At 36.2% G+C, this 22,873-nt stretch overlaps 1 protein-coding gene across 5 annotated transcripts in view; it reads right to left on the bottom strand.

Annotated features, from left to right (window-relative positions):
• The window catches only part of RYK (receptor like tyrosine kinase), an 88,781-nt gene that overhangs the window by 53,120 nt on the left and 12,788 nt on the right, over positions 1-22,873 (bottom strand). For 3 of the 5 annotated variants that reach the window (XM_072792674.1, XM_072792675.1, XM_072792676.1), the window contains exon 2: positions 4,208-4,329. In XM_072792674.1, coding sequence (XP_072648775.1) covers positions 4,208-4,329 — 122 coding nt within the window. Of the gene's footprint in view, positions 1-4,207; positions 4,330-5,476; positions 5,523-22,873 lie in introns of those variants that run through there. The other 2 variants (XM_072792672.1, XM_072792673.1) reach the window with 1 other exon arrangement.

Genomic DNA, 22,873 nt, shown 5'->3' with positions numbered 1-22,873 from the left:
ATCCGATGTATGTATATTTTAAAAAGGGAATGTATTTTAGGGGAAGGTTTAATTCTGTTCAGTTCTAACTGCCACATGCCACACTGCCTTTTTATTCACAAATCCTACCCATATACATGCCCAAGAACCATTCTCATGATATATCATTATTTTTTCTGAGCCCAGACATAATCATACCCTATTCAAGGTCAGTAGAGTACTACAGAAGATTCTCTACTATTTCATTAGATTTTTCACTACTTCAAAATACATGTATTGTTTTTATATTTATCAACATTAAAAGTAGGAAAAGTTACAAAAGATTATCAATTTTTTGGAGAACATAAGAAGTTTCTCTGCCTGAAAGATGTTCACAGAAACACTCAGAGTTGCAAGGGAACTTAAAATGAAAGACCAATTACTCCACAAATGCTTAAATTCCCATTCCCTCTACAACATGCCCACCAAATATTTACCCAATGTAGAGATGACCTCTTCCAATGAGAGGGAACATACTATTCTCTTTGACAGCACTGGCTAAAAAGTGAGAACTAATTCTAAACATAGAGGCAAACACTAGTAGTTGAAAGCATGATAAGGAATATTTTGAAAATGTAATTCACAAAATCTCCCCACAATTTCTTATTCATTAGAAAGAAGAATCCTTTACAGTGGAGAAACTTGGTGAACTGAGTGATCAGAGATCACCAGTAATGGGACAAGTTAACATCATGTGCACTCTGAAGGACAGTATTTTTGGGTGTTACTAGCAAGGAGACGTTCCTGAGATAATCATGAGGAAACCTCAGACAATTCAAATTGAGGAACATTCTACAAAAAAACTGACATTTCAAAAATGTCATGGTCAAGACACACAAAGAAAGGCCAAAGAAATGTTCCAGATTAACAGAGGACTAAAGTTTCATCACCCAACTGCATGTATGATTCTAAATCAGATGAAAAAAAGAACTATAAAGATCATCATCAGGATAACTGATGAAATGTGAGTCCTGTACATTAGATAATAGTATTGTATAAATGTTAAGTTTCTTCATTTTGATTATTGTACTCTGGTTATGTAAAGAATGCCCTTATTCTTAGAAAATATATATTGATGTATTTAAGGCTAAAGGGACAGGATGCTTGCAATTCACTTTCATATAGTTCAAGAAAAAAGTATGCGTGCATGAGGGTGGGGAGAAAGAATGAATGATAAAGCAAGCACAGGAAGAAAACTAATAACAACCAGTGAATCTGGATGAAGGATGTAGGAGAATTCTTTGTACTACTATAATTTTTCTTTACATTTGAAATTATATCAAAATTAAAAGTTACCCTGATCCCTAAGTAGTAAGGTCATATAATATTATGTAAGAATACTGAAAAATGTGTTAGCATAGTTTCCTTGAAGAGTTCAGGTCCTACTCACTGATACTGATGAACCTCAGATGAAAATGTCTCATATGAACCTTTTCTGAATCATTTCTACCATTTACTTTGGCAATAATGTTGCCATTATTCCTTACCAACCAAGTGAAGGTTGATAAATGTTCTTTTACCTGTGGCCAATGTTCTTAAATGTTCTTAATTATTTCACATGAATTTTCTTTCTTGACCTCTGTTTTGCAGTTTTTACCCTAAAGAGATAATCCACCACTAAAAAAGCAGCCCCGTATCTGGATATCCCAAGGTAACAATGTTGGATAGTCAAAGTGCTCCAGATGACAAGGCATATATGTTTTACCCAGAATCCAAGCTAAGTCAACATTAATTGCACTACTGTAGCTCTATTTTAATGCCTGTTTGTATATGTGTATATAATGTTTCTCTAAATGTATGCTTCAGTATGCATTTAGTATACATTCAGTACACATTTCTCTAAATGTATGCTTCAGTATATATATATATATATGTGTATATATATATATATAGCTGATCCTTGAACAATATGGTTTTTGAACTGAACAAGACCACTTACATGAATTTTTTTATAGTGTAATACTGTATATACTGTATATACTATAATGGATTTTCTCTTCCTTATGATTTTCTTTCTCTTCCTTATGATTTTTCTTTTCTCTAGCTTACTTTAGTGTAAGAATTACAGCATATAATACATATAACACATAAAATATGCATTAATTGACCATTAGTGGGATGCCTGGGTGGCTCAGGGGTTGGGCCTCTGCCTTCGGCTCAGGGCATGATGCTGGAATCTGGATCAAGTCCCACATCGGGTTCCCTGCAGGGAGCCTGCTTCTACCTCTACCTGTGTCTCTGCCTCTCTCTCTCTCTCTCTCTCTCTCTGTGTCTCATGAATAAATAAATCTTTAATAAAAAAAATTGACAATCAGTAATTATACTTTGAGGGAGTCAAAAGTTATAAATGGATTTTCAACTGCAGGGGGACATGCATGCCCCATAACCCTCACATTACTCAAGGGTCAACCGTAATAATATGAAAATATGGACAGTTACATAATCATTTTTGCTCATCTGGTTAGCAAACAACTATACTTAAAATATTTTGTGTTAAGTAGTGAACTGAAGAAATAAGCACTCCTATTCACTTGGTTGGTAAGGAATGTTAGTTCATTGGCACCATCTTGGAAGAGGAAGGGAGAAATAATTTGACAATGTCCAACCAAAATTTTAAACATTCACACTCTGACTCTGCCATTTCACAACTTGGCAATAACTTACAATTCAAAAATAATGCCACAAGTGCACAAAAACTTCTCAATGTACACACATATATACATACACCCAAGTACACATATGCACACATATATTTCTATGTTTCTATATTCATCAATAACAAAGGTAAAAACAGCAACAAATATGAACTACCAATTGTTTTCGCTATCTCTGTACCATGGATCTTGCCTACCAGATGAAGTGAAGAAAACTATCTCTAACAATAAAAGGATGCATTGTTTGAAATAGTGAAATGCTATCAAAAATTCATGTGTCAATGAGGCACTTAAAAAATAATCATACATCCATACAGTATCATACTATATTGCCATTAAAGAGAATAAGTTAGATATATAAGTAGAGACATGGAAAGATGCCAGGAAACAGTAATAGGTAAGGGGAATAAATTCCCCTTTTTTGTTTAAAACATAAAAAAAGAAAACTGAGTTTGAAGTATACCAAACTATAAACAATGATTATTTTGGGGTTTAGACCTAAACAAAGTCTCAACAGTTTTTAAAGTAATTCTATGAATACTTGAAGTTTCCTAATACTCATTACTGTTTTCTAAGTAGATAAAATGATCTAGGGGCAGCCCGGGTGGCTCAGCGGTTTAGTGCCGCCTTCAGTCTGATCCTGGAGACCCGGGATCGAGTCCCACGTCGGGCTCCCTGCATGGAGCCTGCTTCTCCCTCTGCCCGTGTCTCTGCCTCTCTCTCTCTGTGTCTCTCATGAATAAATAAAGTTTAAAAAAAAAAAGATCTATATTAAAGTCATCAAATTTAAATGACTTGCAACAAATATCAGGACAGACAACAATTTACAATACTTAAAAAAAAAAAACTCTAGAAGAGATTTTAGTATTAAAACTATTTTTATTTCCCAAATAAAATCCTCTTCAGTTTATATATAATGATAATAAAAGAAATTAAAGTTGACTGGAGGAGGTGGGCTCTACCCTCAAGCTCCCACTCTTTGTGAGAAAACTTACCATGTTCATGGAGTTCAGTCAGTTAGAGAAAGTGTGAAGAATTCATCAGTAAGTAGCCAGACAGAAGGCTCCTTACCGTTAAAGGAGCTTAGCCACAGCACACATGGGTGTCGTGTGTCTGATGTATCTCACTTGTACCATTTCTCCAGAAATGGCAAAACTGTATCCATTACATCAAACATGCCCCAAACACCTATCTCACCAATTTTCCTATCCACCACTCCTATCAGCTCAGAGTAACAGCAGTCATTAGCAGATCCAACTGTTCCCTATTCAAACCAGATCTGCATCCTTGCCTGAAAAGCCTGAAAGGATGTTCTGTCATTAGCTAGTCACATAAATAAATGATGGCTACCTTCATTTTAAAGGACTTGAGAAAGTCTAACAGAATAGGCTAAAGACTTAAAATATAAATCTGAAAAGACCCAGTACTGCTACAACCCACCAGCCACAGACCCTTTTGTACAGAGGGCAGACCATCCCTCAGGTAGAGGGCCTGAGTGGTTCTGTCTTGGCATCTTTGGTTGACCACCCTCTTACCTTAGACTTTGCATGCCAAGTGAAGTGCAGGAAATTTGTCTCACTGGGTACTAACAGGTTAAAGGATAGAGCGTAGTGACTAATAAGGTCATTTCTCACATAATAAAGTTCTGCATCAAGACCTAGGGGGAAAAAAGAGAAAAAAAGAATTAAATATCTAAAATGCACTCAAAATCATTAACCACCAATATTTCAAATACAAGTTGAGAGTGAAAATAGGATGTACGAAAGTACATCACAAATGTCTCTCACATATGCTATCTAATGAATCAGGTAGGACTCTGGGTTTCACCATCATCAATAAAGATGAAGAACTTGGGATTCTAAACAATTTAGTTATCCAGCTAAACACAGGTATGCTAGATCTAGAACTCTGGGAGCCACTCTGTCTTCTGAGGACCAATGTGACTTCTCCTTTCAGACACAGTCCTTCTCAGAGTAATACCTATAAACAAGAGCCCCTTCTTCCCCCAAAACTGACGTAGATTTAGGAAGAGAGGTTCAAAATAAAAGGGAGAAAGACATGTAGTTTCGTGAAAATATTAGTCTGACCCAAGGCCAGAGATGATCTCTCCTTTGCCTCATAGGCAAGTACATCCTGGCCACTCCGACAGCATTTACCATCATACACTCACACTAGTTGCCACATCAACACATGTTCTTTCCCCATATTCTCAGGACAATTCTCTGCTGATGCTCAGTAAACATATGTTAAACAAGTCAGTTCTGCAGATAAAGCAGAAATAACCAGACACCTAAAAAGTGCTAGAGAAGCAATTTCCAAATTTCATTCACTCCCATACCTTCTCTATTAAGGCCACATCCAACCTCCAAACATACCATGTTCTTTAATTCTGTCATTCCCTTTCGTCCTACCTGTATTTGATATAAGAATCAAATGGAGGCTTTCTCCATGATAATCCAAAAGAACTGAATGAATAAAAGTAGAATTACTTTCTTTCTTTCAACTGATTTGCTGGTATTTAAAGATGTATCTAGGTGTCCCTCTAGTGATGTGTAACATATATATTCCACACATTGGAAGGAAAGGGTACAGGCTGAACCAATCAAAATATCAATCTCCTATTTACTGAATCTATACCATAAGCCTGAAAACCTGCGGTATGCAGAGGTCAAGATGGAGATCTTACACCTCCTAAGATATAGAAACAAATAACTCTGCTACAGGCATTTCTCCCGTAAAATTAATTTTCTCATTTCTCAACTGAATCTAAAATCATTAATTCAGAAATGAGATTTGAGGCTTACCTAGGGGAAAGCTGCACTTTTTGGGTGGCATTGCTTTAGTTATCCTATAGAGGTACCAAATGCAATGGGACAAACTCTGGGGTTTTCTACAAAAGACCCTCCCTGCTGGCAGGACAGGTAGCGCTGCAGACATGGGGAGGGAGGACTGGTGGTATTGGAGAAAGGGGAAAAGGAAAACAAAATTAAGAAGGTGAGAGAAAGGGTGGGGGGGGAACGCAACAAGAAAGCTGGGAACAAAGAAAACATCAGCAATCACAATAATTGTAAACTGCTTAAACATGCTTATAAAAAAAAAAAAAAAGTCACGTCTTACTCTAGTCGAGACTGATGCTGTTTACAAGAAGTACACCTGGAACAAAACTTTTAAAAAGGAAGAAAAACAAAGTAGATGAGCAGTGTTGACATGAGATAAACTAGAGCAAGGTAAAAAGATTTTATATTAAAGGCATTAGTAAAAAAAACACAGGACGCTATAGTTGTGTAACTAACAAAAGAATCCCAAATATAGAAAGCAAAAAACAACAGGAAAAATCAATAATAAAGAGACAAATCCATAATCATAGTTGGAGACTAATATCATTTCAGAAAACATAAAAATCTAGAGTGGCTATTCTGTCCCCAGCTGGACTCCCAAAGCCTAACCTCTATTGCCCACCTTTTCCCACATTTTTAAGCTCTTCATTCCAGCTTCTAACTCAGGCAAAGAATGCCATGGGCACAGCATCCCATGATGGAAACCAAAACTACCCCTCAAGCAAAAATGACTGCTCAAAGGAAGCTCTGGCAGGCCCAGACCACCCAGACCAGGTTGAGCTTAACCCCAATTCACACCAGCAGAGATTGGAGGTGGCCACGAAGGGACAGTTACTTTTACCTCATTATAATGCTAAAAATTCACCCCAGGATGGGCACAAGCCTCATTAACAAGACAGGCAATGTGTGTATACGCAGGTTTCCTTAAGGTGCAGTCACAATTTTAAGCTCACCTCCACAAGGTGATGACAAAGCTGCCCTTTCTGAATATTCATCCTAACCCCAAATAAAAGGAACCATTCACCCTTGCTTGGGGAGTCACGGCTTTAGAAGTTATTCCCCGTGATCTCCTTATTTGCTGCAAAAATAGTTTCCTTTCTTGACAACTCCACCTGGTGTAGTCTCTACCTCACCAAGGTGCGAACTAATGTTACTTTGGTTATGATATTCTTTGAACAATATAATTATGGGACAGGAAACAAGGGGGTTATCGAGGCTCTTTTAAGCAGCAGGTTTGAGCAATGGAAACTTAAGCAAGGAAAAGGGCCCACAGAGACCACTTAGCTCAAAGTACACAGGCTTATTAAGCGACCTACCTCAAAATAGACATAGGCCCTAACTGACCAATTACAAACAGGCACAGTACAGTTCCTCAGATTATCAAAAAGGGAAATTCTTTATATCCCTACATTTCCTCACTCTGCCCTCATCACGGTGGCCCTTCACCACTGCCTCCTGGCAGACAGTTTCAGTTTTGCTGTCATGACCCTCACTGTCCCCCTTGCATGTATTCAATAAACTTCTATCTCTTCTGTTCTGCCTTGAATGAATTACCTCATCGCTCCCGCTGCCAACCACCACCCAATTGGGACGCCCCACAACTGGTAGCCCCTCCATACGATTAACACCCATCAGGGTATTAATCACGATGTTAATCATGAGTTAGACCATACACATTTTTAAAAAATGGATTCTAACTAGACATAATAAAGGCTACCTTCTCCATCAAATGTTATAATAAAGAAATTAACTATAAGTTAAGGATAAAGCCAAAAGATGATTATTTGAAAAGATAAATGAATATTAAATCCTTTGCAAGACTGATTAAGAAAAAAGAGAAAATTACCAATATTAAGAATGAAGAGGAACTTTGCTACAAATCCTACAGATGTTAAAAACAACTTAGTATGAACAACTTTATGACAATAAATTCAATAACTTAGAAAAATCCTTGAAAAAACACAAGTTAGGGATCCCTGGGTGGCACAGCGGTTTAGCACCTGCCTTTGGCCCAGGGCGCGATCCTGGAGACCCGGAATCGAATCCCACATCGGGCTCCCCGTGCATGGAGCCTGCTTCTCCCTCTGCCTGTGTCTCTGCCTCTCTCTCTCTCTCTGTGTGACTATCATAAATAAATAAAAATTTAAAAAAAAAAAAGAAAAAACACAATTTACCAAAACTGACAAGAAGTTAAAAATCCAAATAATAAAAAATCTCCCCCTAAAGCTTGGGTCCAAAAGAATTCTATAAAACATTTAAGGAAGATATAATATCAACCTTGCATAAACTTTCAGAAAATAGTCAAAGAAAATACTTCCTAACTCAGTTTATAAAGCCAGCATCACATTGATATTAAAACCAGACAGAAACATAAGAAAATTACAGACTGACATCCTTCATGAACATATACATAAAATTTTCTGTAAAATATTAGCAAACTGAAGCCAGCAATATACACAAAGGATAATTACATCATGATTAAGTGTATATGAGAAGTTAATTTTGAAAAATCACCAATTCAAAAAAATCATTAATTCATCACCTTAAAGGAATAAAAGATAAAAACCTGGATCATCTCAGTAGATGTGGAAAAAGCACTTGGTAAAATTAATGACAAAAACTGTCCACAAACTAGGAATGGACATAAACTTTCTCAGTCTGGTAAAGAGCATCTATAAAAAACCCCTCAGATGGGCACTAAGGAGGACATTTGATGGGATGAGCACTGGGTGTTATACTACATGTTGGCAAACTGAATTTAAATAAAATATTTTTTTTAAAAAACCCTGCAATTAGCATCATACTCAATGGTGAATTATCAAATTCTTATTTCTAAGATCAGAAACAAGGCAAGGATGTCTACTTCCACCACTTCTATTCAACCTTGAATTAGAGGTCCTAACCAACGTATAAGGACAAGACAAAAAAGCATAAAAACTGGAGTGGATGAACTCAAACTCACAGCTGATAGGATTATTTGTGTAAAAAACACTATAAAATCTACTAAAAAACTACTAAAACCAATTCATGACTTTAGCAAAGTCTCAGAATACAAGGCCAATATAAAAAAAAATGCACTGTATTTCTATATATTAGCAACTGGAAAATAAAATTTAAAAATCAAAACTGTAGCATCGAAACATATCAGTACCTAGAAATAAATCTAAAGATATAAGACCTCTACACAAAACTACCAAACATGGCTAAGAAAAAATTAAAGGTGACCTAAATGAGTGGAGAGAGATAATTCTTTTAGATAAGCCTCAACACTCTTAAGGTGTCAAGTTTCTCAAACTGATGTACAGATTTAAAGTAATCCTAGGCAAAATTCCAAAAGTTTTCTGAAGAAACAAATTAATTCTAAAATGAAATTTAAATGCCAAAACTATCTTGAAAAAGAAAAAATAATGTTGGAAGACTCACATTACCTGATTTCACAACATAATTGAGAACTACAGTAATCAAGACAGTGTGGTACTGATAAAAAGACATGTATCAAGAGAGCAGAATCCAAAAACAAACCTGCAAATATAGGGTCAATGGAATTTCAACAAAGGCACCAAGGCAATTCAATTGAAGTTATGCTAAGGCAACTGGATAAAAGTAAAGGGGAAAAGAATCTTCACCCTTATCTTACATATCACACAAAAACTGATTTGCAATAAATTATAAACCTACATGTAAAAGGTAACATTATAAAACTTCTAAAAGAATATGTAATGAATATCTTCACAATCTAGGATAAATAAAGATTTCTTAGACTGGTCACGCAAAACATAAACCAAAAGACAAAAAAAAAATAGATGAACTGGTCATCATCAAAATTAAAAACTGTTCCTAAAAGACACTGTTAAGTAAATGAAATTCAAGTCAAAAACCAGGAGAAAACATTCACAGCACATCATTCTTAAAAAAAGGACTTGTTTCTAGGATAAAGATCGCCTACAAACTAAAAATAAAGAGATAATCCAATTAAATAAGTTAGGCAAAAGATGTGAACACACATCTTATAAGAAAATACATGAAAATGGAAAATAAGCATATGAAAAGGGACTAAACATCCTTAGTCATCAGAAAAATACAAATTAAAACAACAACGAGGTATCATTTCTACCTACAAGAACTATTAGAGGTTGGCAAACATGCTGGAGCACTTGCATCTCTTACACATTGCTGGGAGTGTAAAAATGTTAAATTACTTTACAAAACTGGCAATTTTGTATATAAAGTTAACATATACATAGCCTATGACCCCATAGTTATATTCCTAGGTCATTACCCAAAAGAAATGAAAACATATGTCCACAAAAAAATCTGTATGTGAATGTTGATAACACTTTTATTCAGAAGAGCTGAAACTGGAAATAATACAAATGTCTATCATCAGATGAATGAACAACTAATTGTGGTATATTCATACAACAAAATACTCAGCAATAAAAAGAAACTGTTGAGACTTTGTAACAAAAGGGATGAATCTCACAGACTACACGAGGAAAAGAAGTTATGTATGAAAGATTACATACTATATAATTTCATTTACATAAAATCCTTGAGCAGGAAGACTATATGGTGATAGAATCAAACCATATAGTCTGGGAAAGAGGGTGGGAGAGATCGGTGAATTGACTGCAAAGAGGCACAGGAACTTTTTATTATTCCGATAATAAAAATGTTCTAGATCTAACTGAGACAGTGTATACATAGGTATATGTGTTTTTCAAAATCCAATCAACTATACATTTAAAATCTGCAATATCAAAACAAAAAACAAAAAAAAGAAATAAAATAAAAAATAAAAAAATTTGCAATATCATTGTATGTAAAGTTAACCTAAATTTTTCAAAAGAGGAAGAAAAAAGTCAATAGGTTTTACCTTTCTTTTCTAATCTCAAAAAGCTTGCAGACCATAGTATATAATCAGCACTAACAAGAAAGTTGTAGAAAAAAATAATCTTAAGTAATCAACATCTTCCGAATTTAAACTTAAAACATCTTTCAGGGAAATAAAGAACTCTGTTCCTAATAAATAATAGTTATGATGCTATTACTAGTAGTAATAATAATGTGTAAATATTTAAGTTTTCCAGACACAGTTCAAAATATCAAAAACGTCTAGGGGTTCTGTAAATTCAACTCCTTATAAAGCCAGATGAAAACGAGCTATAAACACAGAAAAGAAAAACAAAAAAGCAAGCACATCCTCAAGCCATGCATGCAGTCCTTAATAATTTGTGATTTTAGTCGTACTAAAAATTCTCTGAGTTCTTAACTTCTCAAAAGATGAGACTGAGGGATATGGCCAATTCCCTTTCCAACATCCTAGGGGCATCTGTACTTCCCAAATTGCTCAAGGTCTCTCCAGCTCTACCAATTCAAACTCTAGACAGAAACCAAGGTTCCTGACTAGAAAACATTCTCTTTGAAGACACGAGAGCAAATTCTCTACAATATTCCAATAGAAGGTTGAGCAAAGACTGGACTGCTAACTTTCTCAAGCTTCTAAAGCCTATTTGGACCTCAACTTGGCTGGCATGCTTATTAACCTGTTCATCCATCCATGACCCCCCTTCTCTTCAATGACTTTTTTCTATACTGTCATCCCCCAGTACCACTGTAACTTCAACCAACTTCCACCCCTTGAGGCATAGCTGGCCTTGTAGAGCCTTGAAAGACCCATTCTACCCCCTTAATGGGTATTGCCCTGAATCTCTATAACCACTTCTGATGATTACTTAAGTATTCTTATTAAAAGTCCTATTTCAGGGCACCGGGTGGCTCAGTGGTTGAGTGTCTGCCTTGGCCCAGGTCGTGATCCCAGGATCTGGGATGGATTCCCCCATCAGGCTACCTCCAGGGACCCTGCTTCTCCCTCTGCCTATGTCTCTGCCTCTCTCTCTGTGTCTCTCATGAACAAATAAATAAAATCTTTTTTTTTTAAAGTCCTGTTTCTGGGCAGCCCCGGTGGCGCAGCGGTTTGGCGCCGCCTGCAGCCTGGGGTATGATCCTGGAGACCCAGGATAGAGTCCCACATCGGGCTCCCTGCATAGAGCCTGCTTCTCCCTCTGTCTGTGTCTCTGCCCCTTTCTCTGTGCCTATGAATAAATAAATAAAATCTTAAAAAAAAAAAAAAGTCCTGTTTCCTTTCAGACATACACTATCAAACTATGCCACTCTCTAATCTTCTCAGTATCTTAGCTACCTCATTCATTAAGGACTCTAGAACTAGTTTATAAAACTTCTGTACATACTTATTCTGTGACTTACTATAGCAGGTTTCCAATGTCCTTGAGACCAATGCACTCTCAACCTGTCCTTCAATGTGCCTTTTGATCCTCAACTCCCAACAACCTCCACCTATACCAAAGCAACCCATTTCTATGGACAGCAGCAATATGTAAATAGCTCTACCTCCAAAATCTTGAAATGTAATGTCTCAATAGCTAGTAGCTCTTCAGCTCCTTCCCTTTATTATTATAACAACTGTTTTCTGGGCTCATAAGACCTCCCATATCCAAAATCTTCTTGTTTCTCCCATTTTATTATACCAATCATTTCCTCATTTTCTTCCTACTGGCCTCAACCCCAATTACTTTAATCACTTTCTTACTAGTACCCTCAACTTTCTCCCATCACTTTCTGCCTATGGTAGACATGTACACTCAACCCTAGAAACCAGGCAGTCTTTTTTTTTTTTTTTTTTAAATTTTATTTATTTATGATAGTCACATAGAGAGAGAGAGAGGCAGAGACATAGGCAGAGGGAGAAGCAGGCTCCATGCACCGGGAGCCTGACGTGGGATTCGATCCCGGGTCTCCAGGATCGCGCCCTGGGCCAAAGGCAGGCGCCAAACCGCTGCGCCACCCAGGGATCCCGAAACCAGGCAGTCTTGAACTGACTTGACTCCCCTACCCTCTGTCTTCTCTGGTACTTTGAGTGAACACTGCATAATCCTGGATGAAGCCATTCCCACAAATGAGAGTCACTACAAAGCCATGTCTTCTACTCTCAACAAATAAATTAATATTCATAAGCTGCTGAGAGTTTGGAGTCCTATGATCCATATCTATAAATACTTAATGGCCATCAAAATAAATTGGAAATTGGAAATTTACTACCCTAAGGTGTTTAAATTCTAATGTGACAGGTACACAGAGTTGATATTTTCTGACTAAAGATTTTGAAAACATTTGTTTTGACCAAGGTTAATAATTCCTAGTTTGAAAGGCTTTTAACTTTTTTGAAGAAACCATTAAAATGAGATTCAAATTTTTGCCTATAAAATTAGCAAAAACAGTCTGTTTTGTCATAAGACAGGTTCCTATAACACCAATTAGTTTATAAGTGATTAGTTAATAAAATAACAATGCCACTATAACACAAAAATTATGATGGTTCATATTTGAATTTTCCCAGGCGAGGGGAACTGGAATAGGAGGTAAAGAATTATAACTTTCTATGGAAAAGAAAAAGACCCTCACTCAAGTCTCAATTCCTGCCAGGCAGGAGCCCTCTCTCCCCTACTCTCTACTCTCTGCTCTCCGTGGGGGGAGCCTGATAGGGAACTCGATCCCAGGACCCCATGATCACTACCTAAGCCAAAGGCAGACGATGCTCAACCACTGAACCACCCAGGCACCCCCTCTCTGCCCTATTTTAAGAAAACAAAAATGAGCACCTGCACCCAGGGCTTCCTACTCAGAGGAGCACCACCAGCCTACACAGTTCCTAGAACACAGCAAGCTGAACTTCCTCTTGTGTGTCTACCTCTATGGCAGCTCCACTGGCTTAGAAATCTACTTACATCTGCATTACCTCAAGACTATGCAGGCCAGTGATTTCCATCCTATTATATTTTAATATCTTTAACTCTCCTCTAAAGCAGCCTCAGCTGTGCTAAGTGGTTTGATTGCACAGTCCAAGTTATCTCATAAGGTACCAATTATGCTTTTGTTAGTACTTGGTTTGAAAACTGCAGAGGTCTTGAGTGGTTTGCCTTTAACCTTATTTTTCCCATAAGTCCTATTATTTTTAGTGAACAGGCAATCCTGAAGAGTTTTTGTTTAGGAATGCATTTGATGTTGTAACAGAAACGTTTATATTCTTTAACTGTAATACTGAATGTTAGGGTATAGCAAGCAAACAGTTTATGAATATATATCAAAGTTTTACAAAATTTATACTCTTTGATCCAGTCATTCCACTTCTAAAAATCCACCCTAAGGAAACCAAATGTAGATAAAAAACTTTATAAAGTTATTAATCAAAGTAATATTTTAAATTCAAGAAACAAAATAAATGACCAGCAATAAAGCAGCAATTAATAAACTATAATACTGTACATCCATAACAGAGAATAGTTTTCAAAAGTTTCTTTCTTTGGAGAAGGCGAGAGGTGGTAAGTCATTATACCTCTTTAATCAAATCTCTCCCAATTCATCTATGTGATATACTGAGGTCCCCTTTTGAGAACAGGTTTTAGTAACTAAAAAAAACACTGGAAAAGACTACAAAGTCATGAATAGAGTTGTTACAAATAAATTTTAATAAACTGGGTTTTGCTTAGACTGTAACATAAAATAAAAACAGGCAAGATACAAACTATATACAGCAAATTTTTATAACAGTGTCTGGCACCTAGAATACATCCTCAATGTAAGAAGTATTTGATAAATGTTCAGTGAACTAAAGTTAAATATTTAAGTATATACATGATGTGTGTGCTCCATTTCTCAGAAAAGAAAGGAAATATCAACAAATATTAATAGTGGTTGATCATAAATTATGGATTATGGATTATTTTTATGCATGCTTTTATTCTTTTTATTAAATTTCCTATGAAAGTTAAACCGGAAAAAAAAAACTGGTTTTCAAAAACATGTTTAAAGAAATACATATATATCTGCAGCAATTTACTGAACAAAAATCTAGTAACTGCCTAAAGTAATCCATGAAGGTTAGTAAGAGCGAGAAGGCCCTCAAGCAATGAAATTCAACAAAAACCACATTGGCAAGGATAAATCTCTGATACACCAGTATTAACACTAGTAATGATAAATTATCACTGACTAAAACACCTTCCTCTTTCCCTTACAAATATCCAGGTACACCAAAAAGTAAAACTTGGCAAAGCACTAAGAACTGGAAAGAGAAGATCAAAGAATTTTCACATACAACCCCGGTAACAATGGGGCTGAAATGAGAAGACAATTCTTGGAATACTCACAGGCTCACCATCTGAATGACAATAATACGGGAAATTCTGAAGACGACAGGGAATGCAATAAAGCAATATTTTTCAAGGGAATAGCAAGCAGGCCAGGAAATTCTAATCCCAAACAAATTCTAATCATATGTAAAGACATGAGATTCTCAGAAGGCTTCAGAAAATATACCAATTATGTATTCTTCCCTGCAAAATTACTCCAAAATATTCTGAGACATTAATAATAGTTTTATTTTTAACAGGCGATAAAGAAGCTTTGTATACTGGGAAGATATATACCTCATGATGAGAGTATTATAATCTTGAATCTTTACAGCTCTAAATCAAAATGTCAAGAATCAGGGATCCCTGGGTGGCGCAGCGGTTTGGCGCCTGCCTTTGGCCCAGGGCGCGATCCTGGAGACCCGGGATCGAATCCCACATCAGGCTCCCGGTGCATGGAGCCTGCTTCTCCCTCTGCCTCTCTCTCTCTCTCTCTCTCTGTGACTATCATAAATAAATAAAAATTTTTAAAAAAATGTCAAGAATCCAAAAACCCTCAAATATTAGAAATACAAAGAGAATCCAATGGAAGCACAATCATCCCCAAATATTAGAAATATGGAGAGAACCCAATGTTAAGTATAATCATGGTATGGAACTATTAGTCTATGACTGATATTAGCATGTAGAGTACATAATTTACATATATGTAGCTATGATTAATATGATAGACATATTGACACATCAAGACAGCACTTTAAAAAAAAAAAAAAAAAGACAGCACTTTATAGGAAATTCAATTCTTTCAAAGCATTTGTAAGAGAGTTACAAAAAGTGATCAGCCATAACGAAAGCACAATCAATTTCTTAAAGTAGAAAATGTGCAGGCTACCTTCTGACCACAGGGTGGCCAATGGAAGGAAGCAGGGAGGGAGGGAAAACTTAACACTACAAATTTTGAAGTATTATCTACCTCAAAAAGTTATCTATATTCCTATTTTGTAAGACTTCAATTACATTAAAAAAATATGAGAACATGTAAAAAATACTGTAAAGTTATTTACCAAAAATTACCAATACTTGGTTAAATAATGTATACTTTTCTTCTTTATGGTCTTATATCCTTTCCAAATAACCTAAATAAATTTTTACCCACATAATCAGAAAATAAAATTAATAAGATAAAAAGTAGTTTCAACAAGCTGATTTTTTGGAAAAGATAAAATCTGTGGTAAATATCATGCTTTTTTTTTTTTTTTTTTTTAAGATTTTACTTACTGGGGATCCCTGGGTGGCTCAGCAGTTTAGCACCTGCCTTTGGCCCAGGGTGTGGTCCTGGGGTCTCAGGATCGAGTCCCACATCAGGCTCCCTGCATGGAGCCTGCTTCTCCCTCTGCCTGTGTCTCTGTCTCTCTGTCTCTCTGTCTCTCTGTCTCTCTCTCTGTGTCTCTCATGAATAAATAAATAAATAAAATATTTTTTAAAAAAAGATTTTACTTATTTATTCCAGAGACAGAGAAAGAGGAAGCACAAGCAAGGGAAGGGGTAAAGGGAGAGGGAGAAGCAGACTCCCCACTGAGCAGGCAGCCCAACACAGGGCTCCAAGATCATGACCTGAGCCAAAGGCAAAAGCTTAACCAACTGAGCCACCCAGATGCCCCAAGAATATCATGCATTATTTTTGAATATACTCTTTCTCTTTCCTTGCCCATCATACGCTCACAAAAAAAAAAAAAAAAATTAAGAAAAAGACAAATGAAGATGCAATCTAGATAATACACTCTTTTCTAATCGCTATTATTAGTGTGTCAATATGACAAAGCAATTAAATGCAGTCTCAAAGCAGGGGTAGCAGATAACAAGAGTTATCATTGTCTGCAAGTAATGTGGTAGGTTCCATAGAGGTAAGGTGGGCAATGAGGAATGGTTAGATAGGCAATGAGGGAAGCAATCTATTTAGTAATACTTTATTGAGCCAGTCTACAACAAGCCAGAAACTATGTAACTCTTTAAGAGACGAAGAAACAGCCTGGTTTCAGTACAAGGAAGTGACTGAGAAAGAAGGTTGGTGTGCCCTGGTGAGAAAAGTTCCAAGAGCTAAGAGGACCAAGTCTAAAGTGGCCATTTCTATGAGCACCTTATTTGGAAAAGAGAGCTGGGAACTAGAATACCAGCTCGTACAAAGGAGTAATAGTTGAGAAGAAAGTCACAGCAGGTTTTAATATCCAGGGATAAAGAGAGGGAAATAAAAACAAGTCAAGGTTTGAAGTTATGAAGGATCATCTTATAGAGGGCAGGGGAGTCCAACAACCCTAAGGTAAGTAAATATCATTCCTTTCTGTCGCTGAATCAAAAGGAAGATGTGGCGTCACGGTCTTGGGGCAAAACAATCAAAAATAGAAAAAGAAGGATGTAATGCATGATAAAACTGGTGCCTTAATAACAATCCAAAAAGGAAATTAAGAAAACAATTCCATTCACAATAGCATCCAAAAGAATGAAATACTTTACAATAAATTTAAACAAAGGCTTAACAACAAAAACTATAAAACATTGCTGAGACAAATTAGATCTGAATAAATGGTAAGTCATCCCATTTTCATGGATTGGAAGACTCACTATTGTTAAGGTGGTAATACTACCCAAATGGATCTACCAGTACAAACTCTATTAAAATTCTTTTTTTCAGAAATAGAAAAGCAGATTCTCAAATTAATACAGAATCACACATATAGCTCCTGACAGTCAAAACTATCTTGATGAAGAACATAGTCGAAGAATTCACAATTCCTGATTTCAAAACTCACCACATACCCACAGAAACCAAAACAGTATGGTATCAACAGACATGTAGACCCATGGAATAGAACTGAGAATCCAGAAATAAACCTATTTTTCTAGCCAACTAATTTTTAACAAAGATGCCAAGACTATTTAACGAGGAAAGCGTAGCCTTTTCAACAAATTATTCTGGGACAACTAGATAACCATATACAAAAGAATGAAATTAAACCCCTACCTCATACCATATATAAAAGAAATTCAAAATAGATCAGCAACCTAAATATAAGACCTAAAACTATAACACTTTTAGACTAAAACATGGGGAAAATCTTTATGATCTTGAATTTGTCAATGGATTCTTAGATATGTCACTAAAAGCATGAGCAACAGAAGCAAACTAGACTTCATAAAAATTTAGAACTTCTGTGCATCAAAAGATATTATCAAGAAGATGAAGATAACCTACAGAATGAAGGAAAATATTGCAAATTATGTGTCTGATAAAGGTCTAGTATCCATAACATATAAAGGACTTACAACGCAATAACAAAAGGACAATACAAAAATAGCAAAGGACTTGAGTAGATATTTCTTTAAAGATATAAAAATTGGCCAACAAACATATAAAAATATGTTTGACATCATTAGTTAGTTATTAGGGAAATGCAAACCAAAACCCCAATGAGGTATCATTTCACACCTACTAGGACAGCTTTAATTAAAAAAAAGAAAAAAGAAAGTGTTAGCAAAGATGTAGAGAATTGGAACTTACATACATTGCTGATAGAAATGCAAAATGATTCAGCCACTGTGAAAAATAATTTGGTGGTTCCTCAAAAAGTTAAACATGGAGGCACCTGGCTGACTCAGTTGGTAGAATATGCAACTCTTGATCTTGGAGTTGTGAGCTCAAGACCCATGTTGGGCGTAGAGCTAACTTAAAAGAAAAAGGTTAAACATAGAACCTACCATATAACTCACAATACCACTTCTAGGTATACATCCAAAATTGAAGACACTCAATCAAGTACACTCACACACATTCACAGAGCACTATTCATAATAGTATAAATGTGAAAACAGCCCAAATGTCCATCAACAGATAAATGGATAAATAAATTTTGATACATATATAGAATGGAATATTATTCAGCCACAGAAAGGAATGAAGTACATTATGCTAAATAAAACAAGCCAGACACAAAAGTTTCACATTGTAGGATTCCATTTATATGAAATATTCAGAATAAATAAATCTAGAGAGATAGAATACAAATTGGTTGTTGACGGGGGCAGGAGGGTGGGGAGAAGAGTGCTTAATGGGTAAGGAGTCTTTACTCTGGAGTAATGGAAATGTTTTGGAATGAAAAGTGGTGGTTGCACAATATTGCACATGTACTAAATGTCACTGAATTGTTCACTTTAAAGTGGTTAGTTTTATGTTACATGGATTTCACCTCAACAAATTATTATTTCTTAAAAAGGAAAGAAAAAGAGCTAGCCTCTGCCCCATAAATGGGGAGGGTGTATAATAAAATTGGCTTTCAGTGACTGGAAAGAATTATGAGGAAACTATCACTTACAAAAGAAAACCAGGTCTTAGTTAAGCTGAAAAGATAAAGAGACTATGAAAAGAGTCAGAAGAGACCTCAAAACTGAACTGGAGCTCCACAAGATAAAGTGAAAGGGCCAGCAGAAAAGAGGATAGACCAGACAAAGTAGAGTGAGTAGAGGGGTAAAGGGGCCCTGCTAGAAGGCAAATAGGAGCAAGAGTAAACAGCCATCAACCAAAGAGGCGGTATTTTGTTATCTGAATAAGTATAACTTTTCTATTCTAACAAAAAACGAAAAATATTTCAGTTTTTCGATACAATAACCAGACTTAATTTTTCATTATCAACTCCAGCAAAGTAGGAATGTTGCTCTTATTAGAAATTATGGCATTTGTCCAAAACTTTATTTTTAAACAAACTAAATTCCAAGCCAAGAAACCAAAGTTGTTCCTCAAAACTCTCAACTCCCATCAAGAAAATTTAATTTTTCCCTATATAATCTTAAATTCAAACCTTAATCAAGGCCTATGTCCTACATGATCTGCCCTGTCTAGCTCATGTTCAAATAATTCACTAGTTCAAAAAATTTTCCAAATAATTTTAAAGGTTAACAATTGGTTTCTCAAGGCCACAACAACAGTTGAATAGTGCCAATGAGCAAACCATCTCCTTTTATAAAAAGAGCTACCTTTAAAAAAAAAAAATTCATGGGAGACACACAGAGAGAGGCAGAGACATAGGTAGAGGGAGAAGCAGGCTTCCTGGAGGGAGCCTGATGTGGGACTCGATCCCAGGACCCTGGGATCACGCCCTGGGCTGAAGGCAGATGCTCAACCACTGAGCCAACCCAGGCTTCCCTAGAGCTACCTTTATAGCACTTAACAAAATACATTCCGGGGCAGCTCTGGTGGCTCAGCGGTTTAGCGCCTCCTTCAGCCCAGGGCGTGATCCTGGAGACCCGGAATCAAGTCCCACGTCGGGCTCCCTGCATGGAGCCTGCTTCTTCCTCTGCCTGTGTCTCTGCCTCTCTCTGTGTGTCTCTGATGAATAAATAAATAAAATCTTAAAAAAAAAATACATTCCAGAGAACTGTTCATGCATTTGTACTCCCCAGTACTGTGTACACCTCACAAGCAGGACTGGGGTCTTCGAATATTTGTAGCTACTCAAATATTAGATGCATGAATGGCAGCCTGTTGATAAAAATCAACTACATCAAAGATGAATTTTAAGGGAAATGATTTTTTTTAATTTATTTATAAGAGACACAGAGAGAGGCAGAGACAGAGGCAGAGAGAGAAGCAGGCTCCCTGCAGAGAGTCAGATGCAGGGACTGGATCCCAGGACCCCGGTATCACAACCCGAGTCCAAGGCAGATGCTCAACCACTGAGCCACCCAGGTGTCCTGGGAAATGATATTTTAAAGAAAACATCAGGAATCAGTTAAGGGAGGAAAACAAAAGTAATGTTGTGGAAACAGAATTAAAGCAGAGTTTTTGCTAATAAGTAACTGAGTGAACTTTGGGAATCAATTATTTAACCACTTTCTCTAGGCATCAATTTTCTCAACTATAAAGCAAGAGAGCTAAACCAGATGATGTTAATGTCCCTCCCCAGCCACAAAATTCTATTATTCTATGATATCATCTATGATTTCCAAATGTCAGCCAAACCTCTATTATATTCTATGATATCATCCAGTTTCTAAATGCTAGTCAAAACTTAAGTAAAAAATTTAGTCAAGATAATTTAAGTTCTGAGTACAGTCCAGTACATGAGCCAGAGGAAAAAAGCCAACATCACTTACTAGGTATAAAACCACTAAATACATTTTAATCAATTCTAAAAAAAATAAGTAAGATCATATTCCAAATATTCCTAGTTTATAGAAACTAGTCAGTGGAAATAGATACAATAAAATAATTTGTCCATCAAGATCTAATAAATCTAACTATAGTCAAATTTTAACTAGAAAATTGGCTGAGACCTAATATTTAACTACATTATAAGACAATGAATTTACAAATATTAGACTATAGGAAAGGAGAATCCTTTCCTCATAATTACAAAAGAAAAAGCATATAAATCCTCAATCTCTATAATGGTTAAAACCATAATCTTACAGATTAAATAAGATTTTTCATGTAATGCTCTACCAATTCATCATTTTTCTCCAATCTTTCTCCTGCAACCTTAAGCATCTCCATAGAACACAGCTGAGAGCATATATAGATACACAGTGAGTATAAAAAGAATAAAAGTGAGCTTTGAAGAGAAAACAATATGCTTATTGGACAACAGAAGACAGTGTAAATATGCCCCCTCCCTCCATTCCCTTCCTCCAGGCTGCTCCCACATCTCCTACCTAAAACTGGCCTGCTTGAAGGAAAGGAAAGCAGACCCATCCTCTCCGTCCCTAAGAGGTAGCTAAGTGGTCAACTTCAAGGAAGGGAATCTCCTGGTCCTCCCAAGGAAAAGCCAGGCATCTGCAATCACAGAGCACCTTTCCTTATTTTGCCACTTCAGGAAGAAAACATGACAATGTGGTCAAAATCAACAGTTTACCTAAAAACAATCCCCTGAAGTGGCTATTTGTTGCCACTGATTTATAACACATCATGAAGCTACAGGGTGCAAAGATCCATTTACTAAGCATCTCTCCTCCCCTATCCTTTAGAGATTACTTTCAGAAAGTAGCTTTCACTGTAATTCTGTGATTCCTGAAAATGGAAACCCAAAGCTATCCATCATAAATACTGTGCTCAGGTTTATCTCTCTACTACCTTTGATGATATCACCTGTGTAGAATCAAAGGTAGAGTAAGGTCACTTTTGATTTCAAGTGGGTGACTCAAATGATGGACTATCACCTTCCCCATCTGAAAATACTACAGTAGATGAATAAGAAATTATAAAGAGAGCTAGACACTGAAATAGAGGAACAAGATTTCAGGTCTAATTAACATACTTGTCATCTAAAACAAAATCCATAAAAGAATTCTCCCAAAGATGTGATTTGTGCCACAACTGCAGAGATCGTAAAATTCTTCCCAAATCTTATCCAAGGAAAATAAGTGACAACCCATAATCTCTAGCACTATAGCATAACATATGAAACATGAGGTGCCATAGTACTACAATGCTCCAGTAGCTGGTCAAAAGATACTCTGGAAAATAATGTCATTAGTTCCTGTCCTATTTAAATAAGATAATCTGACTAGCTCAAACATGCATTGCAGGTACAGCTCTGTAATAAAGATGGAATAAATTACCATTTGACATGATCACCATTCAACTTCATAGCCAACTCCTAATAGGAACATGATCTCTGATCTCAGCCAGCCATGGATGCCACTAGTAACTTAGCATTGACTGTTATGTCCAGGAAAGCATAATGAAGAACTCACAAACATCACTTCTTCCTGCCAGCAACTGGCACTGCAAAGTCCTAATCTGAAGTCCAGTTCCAAAACTATATAAATTCTCTTCTCAGGCAAGCCATTTAGCTCTTTGCTAGAACTCAGAACCATGAGGGGAGAGATATTTATCCATTTTATTAAAATATTATCTAATTTATTAAAATATATTAAGCCCCTAAAATAAGGCCTAGTAAACATTCAATAAAGAACTCTTTGAAGTATGAGTTAAGTGTTGCTAATAAAGATGATCAATCAACCAGGTTAATATCTAAGTGACCTGTCTTTCAAACTTTCTATGATTTTAGTTTTCATCCAAAAACATGCAACTCTCCCACCAATAACTAAGTTGTTTTGAAGATTATGTAACATTTTCATATACATCATATCGACCGTGATAAAA

This window comes from Canis lupus, chromosome 22, assembly GCF_048164855.1.
Source record: "Canis lupus baileyi chromosome 22, mCanLup2.hap1, whole genome shotgun sequence".
Taxonomy (NCBI): domain Eukaryota; kingdom Metazoa; phylum Chordata; class Mammalia; order Carnivora; family Canidae; genus Canis; species Canis lupus.
The sequence above is the reverse complement of the archived record's forward strand: the minus strand, read 5'-3'. Positions and strand labels throughout refer to the sequence as shown.